Source organism: Caretta caretta, chromosome 9 (genome assembly GCF_965140235.1).
Source record: "Caretta caretta isolate rCarCar2 chromosome 9, rCarCar1.hap1, whole genome shotgun sequence".
NCBI lineage: Eukaryota > Metazoa > Chordata > Testudines > Cheloniidae > Caretta > Caretta caretta.
In genome coordinates, this window is record NC_134214.1 from 15,184,431 (window position 1) to 15,199,378 (window position 14,948).

General features: G+C 41.5%; 1 protein-coding gene across 1 annotated transcript in view; it reads left to right on the plus strand.

The window, feature by feature from the left end:
- Positions 1–2,319: 2,319 nt before the first annotated feature.
- Positions 2,320–14,948, plus strand: part of SPATA16 (spermatogenesis associated 16) — a 116,564-nt gene continuing 103,935 nt past the window's right edge. The window contains exon 1 of the mRNA XM_048865252.2: positions 2,320–2,934. Within this exon, the coding sequence (XP_048721209.2) occupies positions 2,320–2,934 (615 nt within the window). The remainder of the gene's footprint in view (positions 2,935–14,948) is intronic.

A 14,948-nucleotide genomic window follows, 5' to 3' on the forward strand; every position in this document is an offset into this window, starting at 1 on the left:
ATGTCAGGGGCATGCACAGGAATAAAAATTTGAAGCTTCTGGAAGGGCACCTTCTGTGCTCCCTCCACTGCCCTGGGGCTGGAGGAGCTCATTCTCCTTCCTCAGCCCCAAGGCCAGAGGAGCTCTGTGATACCCCACAGCCCCGGGGCTGGAGGAGCTCACTGTCCCTGTTCTGTGGCCCCAGGGCCGGAGGAGCTTGCCTCCCCTTGTGCTTGCCCCTGTGAAAATCAATGGGACTCAAGCTCCTAAATCACTTAGAAGCTTTTGAGAATTTCACCCTTAATCTAAAATTGCAGGCAGCACTGAGCAATCACAAGTCCAGGTCATTATGCAGGTTTCTTTTTAAAAAATGGTGCATGTTCTAAAACAGGCAAAATTGATGCCTATTTCAAGGGTAGCTTCCTTCAGCCGCTTGAAGCAGCCGTTCCAAAAGCTTGCTATAAATATGGTCACTTTGGCATCCAGCTGGGGTTGTGCTGAGTGTTTTCAACTCCAACTCAAGTCAATGGGAGTTGTGGGTGGTCAGTGCATCACAGCAGAGGGCCTTTGAAATCCCCTTAAATCAGGCTCTAACATATTGCTCTATAGTATTCGTAGAGGCCTGAAAATGCTTTTCTGGAGGCAGTTCTTCTAGAACAGATTTCTCAACCTGGAGGTTGGGAACCAATGTCTGCGGGTTGTGACTACCTTGCTATTCCAATACGGTGAAATGGGAGAGGGGTCCCAGTTAGATCCCAGCTAGATGAGAGGAGGCCTAGTGTGGTTAGGGGGGGTCGCAACATGACAAAGGTTTGGAACCTCTGTTTTAGACTCTGACTGACAAAAAACATGGTCTCATGTGGCCTACAATGCCTCCACCTGTTTCCTCCGCTCTCTTCTCTCTTTTTCTTTTCCTCTCCCGCTGTCAAATGCCCATTGCCCTAAACAGTGAATCTGATGTATCACTGTGCAATGGTGTCCACAGACATTTTTCCGGTGCCTGCAATAAGCCCCACAGTACTTGCTGGAGACCTTTACCAAAGGCAAAAAAGTTTGCTATGTGTAATATTTTAAAATCTGGTTTTGCCCAAAGAAATCATTGCATCGGTTTTGTAACTATCATTTGTGCAATCTGTACTTGTATTTAAGCACTTTAAATGTGTAGAAGATTGTTTAATGCAAGGTTAGAGGCCAAACCTTTCTGTTTAACAAGCCATTCTGAAAGACAGTCGCCATTAAACCTTTCACAATTAAGGTTCTCATAATAAATTGAAAAATGAAAAAAAAAATTTCTTCTGTCTCCCACACTTCTAGACTGAGTTCAGAAGAGGCAGCTGTGAATGGGGGAAAAAATTGAATCTGAAGTCTATTATGCAAGCTAACAGTCAGCTTTGTAATATGGTTCAGGCCACCTGTCTCTTTCTGAGAAAAGTAATGCAGAGATGGAGATTGAGCCTGATTCTGCATTCTGTTACGCTAGGTTGATGCCTCTGTAACTCCATCAAAATGGAGTAGAGAATTGGGCCCTTCAGCTTTTATGTTTTTTAACAGCAATACGTGCCTCAAAACTCAGGGTAACCTGTGGAGTCTCTATACATGAGATGGGCCTGAACCATCAGCCCAGATGTGAATGATCTCAGACTTGGCTCACATTAGGATTCATCTTGGAAATGTGCAGTTAGGACTCCCGCTTTAATGCCCTCTGCTGTCTGATTTTTGTCAAACATCCCACAGCTCTCATTACCTCAATGCCTGAAAATCAGTCAATGGTTTTCTCTTGAGATGACTTTGGGCAGTCTATGAAAGCGTGCATTGTGGGTCAATCAGCCACAGATGATTCTTTCTGAGATGAAGGGCCTGACTCTTCCATTCCTGTTGCACCAGTAGCTCCCACTGAAGGGGCTGAAGGTTAAGTCCTAGGACTCTGTCTTTACTAATAACAGTTTAGGACTAGATTTTGTCATAAAGATACAGCCCTAACTGCACTCTAGTCCTTAGTATGTTTGTTTCTGTGAGCCCTAAATAAGAATCTATGAAAGCTGCAGTTTTTTGTATGTCATCTATGTAAGATACAGAGTCACTGATGTCACCATTAAAAAGATATCCTTTGCCAACAGCTACCAGACAGTATCTGACACCTTATTTATTGCCATTTGCACAGAATAACTATGCAGTCTATGATAAACTATGTGCTAACTGCTGGTGAATGTTGACTGGTAATGCTGCCAGGAGTAGATGTGCTGAATAAAACACTTACTTGCATTGTTTACTTTGCAGCAGTTTAGAATTATAAACCTTTCCACATTTTCTCATAGGACATTCTGCTTTCTTCAGTGAGTCATGGAGTCAGCAAGCAACACAGGTTTTGGGGACATCATAAACAAGGGGTGCCAAAATGAAACCTCCCCAAAAGCAAGCGCTAGTAGGGAGCCAACCGTAGCAGCCAATAAACTGAATGATATTCCGGAAGCACTGCAAGAGGTGAAAAAAACCCCTGGGGAAACAGCAGAAGAAAATGTAATGGAGAGAATAAGAATGGCAAAGAATGGCAAAGAAAAACAAAGTAATGATTTAGACAGAGCAGGACTTAAACGGAAATTAGAAAGTGAAGAAAAGCCAGCTGTGAAAAAAGACGCAAGAATGTTAGAGCTTAATAATCAGTTAGCCACAATGCCTCGGCCTCATATTCCTCTGAAAAGTCTAATGGATGTGGAAATAAAGTTGGTCTACATTGATGAGGAGGATATTACATATGAGTTCGTTGGGTCCATGGCGTCTACCAGCACACAATCAATGTGTCGAGATGTTGAAATAGTAGACACTCTGAGTGCACCTAATTTCAGCTTTCTGCCACAGATTGACAAATGGCTTCAGGTAGCCTTAAAAGATGCCAGCACTTGCTATAGACAAAAGAAGTATGCAGTAGCAGCAGGGCAGTTCAGAACAGCACTTGAGGTATGGGATTAAAGTAGTATAGATTAATGGTAGAAAACTATGAAGTGCAAGTCTATGATTGCACTGAGTGGTTCTGACAACATCATAATGAGCAATGGTCACAAAACTCAAGTGTGTTTATGGTTTCATCAGAATCTTGAGATGTGATTTCAGGCCAAATCTGCAAACGAAGGGGTATACATAAATCCTGGGGTTTGTGAGGCATTATAATAAACGCAACAAAGCTCAAGTGATTTGTGGTGTTAACTGAACCCTAATGTACTGGAATATACTCTATGAGGGGAAAAATTCAACTGCTAGGATAAATGCATTGTTCCTCTATCATACTCCTGTATCCTACAGAGAGCAAGGATGGATTAGTGGTTAGGGCATGAGCCACTCCAAAGACTTGGGTTTAAGTCCCTACTTTGCCACAATGTGGCCTTGAGCAAGTCATTCTCTCTGTGCTTCCGTTCCCCAATTCTACAATGGGGATAATAGTACTTCCATTCTTCATAGTAGTGTTTGTGAGGATAAACACATTAAAGCTTGGTTTCAGAGTAACAGCCGTGTTAGTCTGTATTCGCAAAAAGAAAAGGAGTACTTGTGGCACCTTAGAGACTAACCAATTTATTTGAGCATGATCTTTCGTGAGCTACAGCTCACTTCATCGGATGCATACCGTGGAAACTGCAGCAGACTTTATATATACACAGAGAATATGAAACAATACCTCCTCCCACCCCACTGTCCTGCTGGTAATAGCTTATCTAAAGTGATCATCAGGTGGGCAGCACAAAAAAGGTACTCAGATACTGCAGTAATAGGGATCCTATGAGTACCTAAGATTGATGTTTCTCCTTGTTTGTTGCTCTTACTACCCATCTTTAACCCCAACTTTTTCCTGTTGCCTTATGAACAGATCCGTGTTAGGCTTATCATTATTATTATGGCTATGTGAACAATAGTTATTTTGATTCAGTGGCCAAACCAAATTAAAAAATAATTATGGGTCAAACTAAACACTTTTTTCATTTTTGACTTTTTCAACTTAAAATTGAAGCAAAATTCAAAACAAAAAGTTGTTTAGAATCAAAACACTTTCTTTTGAGAATGTCAGCACAAAATGTTTTGATTTGAGGAGGAGGGAGGAGGGAATTTTTTCTTTGTTTTTCAAACAAAACAATTCAGTGAATTTGACACAAATCTGTGAAATGTTTCAGTTGACCCCAATCTGCATGTAAAGTTGTAGCTGAAAAAATTCACCCAGCTCTAACTGTTATGTCCTTCTTGTGGGGGAATGTGACATCAGAGGTAAATAAACCAATTATCATTCTCCGCTTTTTCCCTTGATGCATTTGCATCTTATTAGTTAAAAATGCATCATCATATTTTTAATGAAAAATCAAATCTTTGGATGCATATCTGAAAAAAAAGATATTTTGATTCATATTCCACTCACTGTAACTGGATTAGAACTACAGAAGAAAAGTGAACCTGAATTATCTGAAATCCCCCACCTCTTATGCTCCCATTTACTGTATACTAAAATTCTTATGTTCATCTAAATTACTTTCATGTACCCCGTTGTGATATTAGATGATTCACTGCCATTTGTTGCAAATAGAAACGTGTACAGATGACAACTGAAGGCTGATGGACCACAGTGAGTGAGAAGAAAATAATTCTATGTTCCCTTATACCATCCAGGACAATGGGTACAGATCTGCCTTCCAGTAGATGGAGACAGGAGTAAAGCAACATTTTTGTGATGTCACTTGTCCCATAAAAGGAAAGGATCCTGCCCAGTTGTTTTCCCCTTCCAGCAGATATGCCTGTAAATAGCTCTTTCAGTGGCCAGGCAGCAGTAGACTTTATTTTTTTTACTAAAAAATTATTAAATTATTAAATTATTACTTTTAATCTGATGATTTCTATCCCATTCTTCCAGTCACTTATCTTCTGCTGGGATTAGACAGGCTGTAGAGTGCTTTGTAGGGAAGACTGAGTTTGTGTGAAGTTGTGTTTTGCTGTTATGTTCCTTAGAGCACTCTATGAGAAGGTAACCCCTGGCTGCTATGTGTGGTCCTTTTTCTCCTCATTATCAGGGATCAATTTGCTAGACAGCAGTCCTCTGTGGATATAACTCAATTTTTCTCAGCCAGCTAAGAGACCAGAGCTTCAGATTCAGTGAGGATTGCAAAATCTCAGCTGTTCCAGACACAAAAGAAGTAAGACCTTGGCTAAGATTTTCAAAACTGAGAGATGATTTTGAGTGACTATTCCTAGTGGCCCAAGCACCTTAAAGGAATCTAATCTTCAGAGGGTGGATGCTCTGCACTTTCTGAAAATCAGGCTCCCAAAATTAAAGTTTCCCAAATCCCTCATCACTTTTGAAAATCTTGGCCAAGTTTGTGAGTGAGGTACCATAGTTTCACCAATGCTATAATAATTTCCTAGATGAATGGAATAAAAGGAGGAATTCTCAGGGCTTTAATACGAATACAGTGAATTCTATTGGAAGAGAATCATAGAATATCAGGGTTGGAAGGGACGTCAGGAGATCATCTAGTCCAACCCCCTGCTCAAAACAGGACCAATCCCCAATTTTTGCCCTAGATCCCTAAATGGCCTCCTCAAGGATTGAACTCACAACCCTGGGTTTAGCAGGCTAATGCTCAAACGCTCAAACCACTGAGCTATCCCTCCCCCCAAGGAAGAGAAAAATTGTGAAATCTTTAGAAAGCCACAGCATTGCAAAGTTATGCCCAGATTTCTTTGGTGCTGCCAGTCTCAGTTAAATATATTGGAAATCCCTTGTATTATAACCGTGTAATTCAAACTGTGACAGTAGAAGTCATGGTTCATAATAATCTCATAATGGGTAAGGAATTAGACGTAATCAGATTTTAGTTTCCCTGACGTGTTTCCATAATGCTGCTATAAAACCGACATAATCGCAAAAAAGCACCAGGTTTTTTTACATCTTTATCAGATTGATGTACAGTCTCTCTCTCTCTTGCTCTTGCTCTCTTTCTCTCTTTTAAACAATGAAAGATAACAGAAATTGGATTACAATTGCTGGGAACAGGCTATGATAAACTGTTTTCTTGTGTGCAGAATCAACCTTAATGATGTCATCAGTCTCTCTTAATCATTAGTGATTAGCCTGTTACACTTGTATCATGCTGCAGCCAAAGGCTGCATCAAGAGAAGTGATATTATAGCATTTTGAAAGTAGTGTCTCCAGAAGTTCATATAGTTGCCCTATAAAGATTGAGTGATGGCCACTATCCTCACAGATAAGGCAACAGCCCAAGTTAGTCTTGCCTTTTTTTCCAATAAGTGATGCAAAATCTCACCCATAAAGGGCTATTAAGAATTTGTCAGCTAGAAGTCTTACCTAGCCTAAGGCTCCTAACTCATATTTAGACTCCGAAACAAGTGGCCTGATTTTTGAAAGTGCAAAGCATACAGCAGCCACTACCTCTCCCCACCATACCCTTTAACTTCACTGAGCTATCATCTTGGCCATGATCTTTTAGAATCATAGAATCATAGAATATCAGGGTTGGAAGCGACCTCAGGAGATAATCTAGTCCAACCCCCTGCTCAAAGCAGGACCAATCCCCAACTAAATCATCCCAGCCAGGGCTTTGTCAAGCCTGACCTTAAAAACTTCTAAGGAAGGAGATTCTACCACCTCCCTAGGTAACCCATTCTAGTGCTTCACCATCCTACTAGTGAAAAAAGTTTTTCCTAATATCCAACCTAAAGCTCCCCCGCTGCAACTTGAGACCATTACTCCTTGTTCTGTCATCTGGTACCACTGAGAACAGTCTAGATCCATCCTCTTTGGAACCCCCTTTCAGGTAGTTGAAAGCAGCTATCAAATCCCCCCCTCATTCTTCTCTTCTTCAGACTAAATAATCTCAGTTCCCTCAGCCTCTTTATCAAAAAATACATAGATTTCTACTATGGCTTCATGAAGGAGGACAGGAAAATGTTAATTCTACATAGAAGTCATTAAAAAAGCAAATTATTTTGAGGGTGATGCTTATTGACATCTGGCCTAGCTTTCCAGTTTCTAAGGACTAATCTCAGTGGACTGATATTTAGACCCTTATTTTAGGCACTTTACTGAGCAAATCAAGGTAATTGGAAGTTGTAGTTGTTTAACTCATCTCTTCCTGGAAATGTCCACAAAATTTCTCCATGCTTTATAATTATGTGCAAAAATATAAGTGTATCAGAATAGCCATACTGGGTCAGACCAATGGACCATCTAGCCCAGTATCCTGTCTTCAACAGTGACCAATGCCAGATGCTTCTGAGGAAATGAACAAAACAGGGCTATTATCACATGATCCATTCCCTGTTGTCCAGTCCTAGCATCTGGCAGTCAGAGGCAAAGGGAGACCAAAAGCATGGGGTTCCATCCCTGACGGTCTTGGCTAGTAGCTATTGAGAGACCTAACCTCCATAAACTTACATAATTCTTTTTTTGAACCCCATTATAGTTTTGGTCTTCATAACATCCTTTGGCAATGAGTTTCACAAGTTGACTGTGCATTGTGTGAAGAAAAGTACTTCTTTTTGTTTGTTTTAAACCTTCTCCCTATTAATTTAATTGGTTGAGCCCTGCTTCCGTTTGGAAGGACTAAATAACACTTCCTTATTTACTTTCTCCACACCATTCATGATTTTATCATATCATATCCCTCTATCATATGCCCCCTTAACTTTCTCTTTTCCAAGCTGAATGGTCCCAGTCTTTTTAATCATATGGAAGCTGTTTCATATCCTTAGTCATTTTTGTTGCCCTTCTCTGTACCTTTTCCATTTCTAATATGGCTTTTTTGAGATGGGGTTACAAGAACTACGTGCAATATTTAAGGTGTGGGTATACTATGGACTTATGTAGTGGCATTATGATATTTGCTATCTTATAATCTATACTTTTCATAATGGGTCCTAAAATTCTGTTAGCTTTTTTGACTGCTGCTGCACATTGAGTGGACGTTTTCAGATAACTATCCACATTGACTCTGTGATGGGGCACCTGCCCACACTGGGCTCTAAGGGGCTAATAGAGCCAAGGGAGGCTGCACAGGAGGCAGCCAATCAGAGAAGGGCTGAGGGGAGCAGCCAATTATGGCCCAGCAGGGCAGAGCAGCTTCAGTCACTCATAGAATCATAGAATATCAGTGTTGGAAGGGACCTCAGGAGGTCATCTAGTCCAACCCCCTGCCCAGAGCAGGACCAATCCCCAACTAAATCATCCCAGCCAGGGCTTTGTCAAGCCTGACCTTAAAAACTTCTAAGGAAGGGGATTCCACCACCTCCCTAGATAACGCATTCCAGTGTTTCACCACCCTCCTAGTGAAAAAGTTTTTCCCAATATCCGACCTAAATCTCCCCCACTGCAACTTGAGACCATTACTCCTTGTCCTGTCATCTGCCATCACTGAGAATAGTCTAGATCCATCCTCTTTGGATTCACCTTTCAGGTAGTTACAAACAGCTATCAAATCCCCCCTCATTCTTCTCTTCTGTAGACTAAACAATCCCAGTTCCCTCAGCCTCTCCTCATAAGTCATGTGTTCCAGACCCCTAATCATTTTTGTTGCCCTTCGCTGGACTCTCTCCAATTTTTCCACATCCACATCCTAGAGCTTGAAGAGGGAGATGGACTGGTTGCCTTTCAGGCTGAAGGCAGCAAGCACCCTGGATACAGGGTGCAGGCAGAGACTTGGTCAGATAAAGGCAGCTCCTGGTGGGCTGCAGGGATCTGCAGGCTGAGGCCCTGAGGTGAAGGGAAAGAGGGTGCTGGGACCACAGGGAAGTGGCCCAGGGAAATCTACCAAGGAGTTGGAGGGGGTGCAGCAAGCAGCAACCTTCTACAGAGTCTCCACCCCCCTCGCCACTGGGAAATAGCAAGACAGACTGCAGTCGCAGCTGAGAGAAGTGGTTGGACAGGGATTGCAGAGACGGCCCCAGAAGGGGGGAGCACAGTGTGTGGCATAGCAGAGGGCTGTGTCACTGAAGAGGACACGGTGGTCCTTGGAGGGACCTCGGTCCAGGTGTAGAAGTGACAGGTGGAGCACCACCAGAGCAGGGCACACTGGCCCGTATCGGCCATGAGGAGGTGCTGGAGTGGTGAGTCGCACCCAGTTACAAACTCCAAGATCTCTTTCTTGAGTGGCAATAGGGTCTAAATTAGCTATCTCATTTTGTACGTATAGTTCAGATTATGTTTTCCAATCTGAATTACTTTGTATTTATCTACATTACATAAGAATGGCCATTCTGGGTCAAGAATGGCCATACTGGGTCAGACCAATGGTTCATCTAACCCTGTATCCTGTCTTCCAACAGTGGCCAATGCCAGGTGCTTCAGAGGGAATGAACGGAACAGGTAATCATCAAGTGATTCATCCCCTGTTGCCCATTCCCAGCTTCTGGCAACAGAGGCTAGGGACACTTCAGAGCATGATTTTGCATCCCTGCCCATCCTGGCTAATAGCCATTGATGGACCTATCCTCCATGAACTTATCCAGTTCTTTTCTGAACCCTATTTTAACCTTGGCCTAACAACATCCTCTGGCAAGGAGTTCTACAGGTTGAATGTGCATTGTGTGAAGAAATACTTCCTTTTGTTTGTTTTAAACTTGCTGCCTATTAATTTCATTTGGTGACCCCTAGTTCTTGTGTTATGAGAAGGAGTAAATTACACTTCCTTATTTACTTTCTCCATTATTTTATAGACCCTTGTCATATCTCCCCTTAGTCGTCTCTTTTACAATCTGAAAAGTCCCAGTCCTAATAATCTCTCCTCAGACGGAAGCAGTTCCATACCCCTAATCATTTTTGTTGCCCTTTGAATTCCATCTGCCATTTTTTGCTCAGGCACCCAGTCATGCAAGGTCCCTTTGTAACTCTTTGCAATCTGTGTTGGACATAACTATCTTGCATAAGTCTGTATCATCTATAAATTTGCCATATCACTGTTTACCCCTTTTTCCAGATCATTTAGCAATATGTTGAACAGCACTGACCCCAGTACAGACCCCTGGGGGACTCCACTACTTACGTCTCTCCATTCTGAAAACTGACCATACATTCCTACTCTTTGTTTCCTGTCTTTTAACCAGTTACCAATCCATGAGAGGACCTTCCCTCTTATCCCATGACAGCTTACTTTGAATAAGAGCCTTTCCTGAGGGACCTTGTCAAAAGCTTTCTGAAAGTCCAAGTACACTATATCCACTTATCACCCTTGTTCACAAGTTTGTTGACCGTCCCCTTAAAAAATTCTAATAGAGTTGTGAGGCATGATTTCCCTTTACAAAAGCCATGTGGACTCTTCCACAACAAATTGTGTTCATCTATGTGTCTGGTAATTCTGTTCTTCACTATAGTTTCAACCAGTTTGCCTCATACTGAAGGTAGACTTACTGGTCTCTAATTGCCAGAATCCTATCTGGAATCTTTTTTAAAAAATGGATGTCACATTAGCTATCCTCCAGTCATCTGGTACAGAAGCTGATTTAAGCAATAGGTTACATACCACAATTAGTAGGTCTGCAATTTCATATTTGAGTTCCTTCAGAACTCCTGGGTGAATACCATCTGGTCCCAGTGACTTATTACTATTTAATTTATCAATTTGTTCCAAAACCACCTCTATTGACACCTGAATCCGGGACACTTCCTCAGATTTGTCATCTAAAAAACTGACTCAGGTGTGGGAATCTCCCTCATATCCTCTGCAGTGAAGAATGTAAAGAATTCATTTAGCTTCTCTACAATGGCTTTGTCTTCCTTGAGTGCTGCTTTAGCACCGCGATTGTCCCATGGCCCCACTGATTGTTTGGCAGGCTTCCTGCTTCTGATGTACTTTAAAAAAAATGCTGTTAGTTTCTGTGTCTTTTGCTCATTACTCTTCACATTCTTTTTTGGCCCGCCTAATTATAGTTTTACACTTGATTGCCGATAAGTTAATGAATATTATGGTTAAGAGTTTTCATGCACGTGGGCCAAGAAATTCAATCTTATGGTTCCCAAAGCAATTGTAAGTAAGACACTTGGCATCTCAAGTGAGTCTCCAACTTTGAAACAATCACAGATACTATTCAGATTTAAGGAAATAAATTATTGTTTTATCCTGACATTTGTTTATTTTGAGTCTGAGGCACTAATCCAGAAAAGTATACGCCAAGCTTTAAGTGCATGAGCAGTTCCATTGGAGTCAAGTGCTACCATAACACAAACAATAAATAACAATAATAGCAGTTATTTTGTTTAAAATATCCTTTGCACACCTACCTATTTGTTTGTACAGCATCAACACTCTTCTGTCCCTGTTTTAGACGTGCCAGCACTATCCTGGTATTTCTCAGAGAATGTCCTATGTACTAACCTGATAATATATTTGCACATGTAAATGTTGATTTTGAAAATCTAAGATGTCACATTTCATCAATCAAGGAAAAATATTAGGAGAAGAGGAAAATTGAATTTCTTGTCTCATTCAGAGACTCTTTTATATTAGACAGCATGCTATTGATCACCACAGATGTAATAAAAGTGCTGTTATCAAGAGAAGAATAAGTTGCTTTTCACCATTTCTGTACTATTTATCAGCCATTAAAATAACCAGAAAGGATTTTTTGCTGCATTACACTTGATCTGGGGTAGGACAAAATAATGCTTCCTTGGAGAACTCTCATCAATAGAGCTTAAGAATTAAGTGGTTTCTGCCACTAGCAAGGAGAACACCTGAAGAAATTGGGGCACTACTCCCTGTATCTTGACAATATAGTATGTGGAGAGGAAAGTGCTGTAAATTCACTGAAGTTTTTAGAGTGGTAGCTGTGCTAGTCTGTATCACCAAAAACAACGAGGAGTCCTTGTGGCACTTTAGAACTAACAAATTTATTTGGGCATAAACTTTCGTGGGCTAAAACCCACTTCATCAGATGTATGAGTGGAACATACAATAAGGAGGTATAAATACACAGCATATGAAAAGATGGGAGTTGCCTTACCAAGTGGGGAGTCAGTGCTAAGGAGCCAATTCAATTTAAGTTAGAAGTAGGCAATTCTCAACAGTTGACAAGAAGGAGTGGAAGTCACTTTTGTAGTGTTAATGAGGCCAATGTAAACAAGGTGGCCCATTTCATACAGTTGACACGAAGGTGTGAGTATTTAGCAAGGGGAAATTAGTTTTTGTAAAAACAACGAGGACTACTTGTGGCACTTTAGAGACTAACAAATTGATTTATTTATACCTCCCTACTGTATGTTCCACTCCATGCACCTGATGAAGTGGGTTTTAGCCCACGAAAGCTTATGCCCAAATAAATTTGTTAGTCTCTAAAGTGCCACAAGGACTCCTTCTTGTTTTTACTTCAGTTTTTGGCGTCCATCTGTTGGAACAGAAGGAAACATCTGGATTGCTATGAGAAATAACTCTTCCGCTTCAGCAAGTGTAACACTGACAGATTCCGGTCATTGGCAGGCAGGATTGACCCTGAGATCTCTGGAGCTTAGTGCATGAGCCTCTACCGTATGAGCTAAAGGCCAACTGGCTCTTAGCGCGCGCACACAGACTCTCTCTCTCTCTCTCTCTCTCTCTCCCACCTCACCCCCCCGCCAGCCAGCCAGCCACTAGATGGTACAGAACACCACACCCAGGAGACATGTGGGTTACACAAGCTCTACAAAACCCAGACTTACATATGTCAAAAAATATTGTTGTAGACATTTGTTAATAACTTTGCAAGAAACATGGTACGGGGGCGGGGGGGGGCAGGAGGGGAAGGGGCGGCAAATGGGTCAAAAGATCTGATCTTAAATTAATCTTCCCAGCATCAGAAAGTGTAAAAATACTTCATAAACATCATGCTGTGTCATACATCTTTTAAAATTTTACACATTACACTCTGTTGTCCTGAAAATATTTTTCGCCTAGTCATTAAACCAAGAAATGAAAGAAGCTAAGAACGACTCTGTTACTTAAGAGCATAGAAAGAATCCCACAGTATCACAGTACAGACAATATCCAGAGAAGCGTGTGTCTCTGGGATATGAAATTCATCCCACGAGTGAGGTGAAGACCTCAAATAAAGTGTGATTAATTCACAAGAGTGCTATAGTGGTCTTTTTCATGAGCTGGAATATTTCCATATTCCACAGATGGCCATTATGGGCTCTGCGTCTATGACACTGAAACAAGCATTAGTGTCTTTTTTTTTTAAGTGAACTTTCTGATTTTAGATTAACCCTCTGTGTGACTTGCTGTTGCCTTGTGAAACAAGCGTTTGGCAGGGACACCCTTTCCACCTTCTCGACAACACCATCCTTGAAGGCCAGACATTTGGGGAGAGAAAATTAAGGTGGTAGGGTACAGTGGACATAATTACAATTAGGCAATAAGATCGAACATCGCCCTCCATCATGTGGCTTATTACATACCTTCTATGCAAAATGAGGCAGGAAGCAAAGACGAGTATTTCCTAAGCAGCTGCAACACCTACACAAAACAGAAGGTTAATCTGAAATAGCATGGTCAGAGAATGCCTGCTAGGCACATCTGGCCCTCATGGAGACCATGTAGACCCCCTCTGCTGCAGTGGGTACTTTGGGAGGCATTGAGCACAGTGTCTGATAGAGCTCTTAGGGCGTGCAGCCACTGCACCATGCTTGGAGATATATTGGATATATTCTTTTCCTCAGCCAGTAAACTTTTACTAGCTGCTTTGGAGGGATAGGGGGCACCCATTTACTGCCTTCTCCATGTTCCTTCCTGTGCCTTTTGGCATGTCTTGTGTCCCAGGGAGTACGCAGGGGACTGCAATTGTAGCTGATTCATGCACAGGCATGAAAGAGAAGAGAGGGCATCTCCATGTTATTTCCCCCAACCCCTCCTCATTGTGCCCTTGAACAAGCCAGCCACAGTCTGACCCCTATGAATTGAAAAATCTTATGGGCTGAAGCTGGAAATTCAGCCTCTGTAATGTTTTGCTTTTCAGAGCTGAATCAGACCCCTAAGTTATTTTATTATCATCATCATTAAGGCAGCCAGTAGGAACCCCATCCAAGGATCAAGGCCACATTGTGCTAAGCGCTGCAGAGACAAAGATAGTCCTTGCCCCCAGAGTGCTTAGAATCAAGATGCTGAGCTTATACTCCAGTCGTAAAGTTTTCATCCTCCACTAACACAGCTATTCCTTAAATGTACACATTGAATTTAACTTTCTTGAAGAAAGGCCTCATAATCAGCAGTTTTTCTCTCCCTACAGTACAGTCATTATATTTTTAGGCCTCAAAGCCAAGAAATTGATTTTTTTTTCACTGCCGCTTATTGTCTTTTATTGCTGTAGAAGATTTTGATCAGGGATGTGAAACTTACCGATGGATCAAATCTGGTTAGTGGAATGGAGTGGAATTCTGTGATAATGATCCATTTGGGCATACCCTTACCTTTTCATCACTGAATTTGAATCTTTTTGTCTTCCAGGCATTTCTAGAGTGGCTATCACCATGGTAGAGCTAAAATCTGCACAACTATTTGTCCACAAGGGATCTCACTCTGCCCTTCTCCTTGTTTGAGCTGATGTTACTTCTTTGGCTTACACAGTGCTTTTCCTCAAAGAATACTCTGTGTGAATCCATAAAAGAATGTGCTTCCCCAACCAGACTTGTACAGAAGCAAAATCCCTATCACAGAAGGGACAGAGCATATTTTGCTATCATTTCAGGGCCAAAGCAGATCAGTCAATTTATAATTAGTTCTAACTGGCATCTTTACATGCTATTAAATTATTTACCTGGAGGTGTCAGGCATTCAAAAGCACAAACTATTTTCCTATTTCCTTGGAAACATTAATAAACAAAATAATAACAATTGTACAAAAAGTCACCCTTACCCGTCACTTACAGCTGAAACTTCCACTGCCCTGTATGACTGACGGGTAAATGTATCACTACCAGTGAGAAACTAAGATGTGGTACATATAGTGGACCCTCA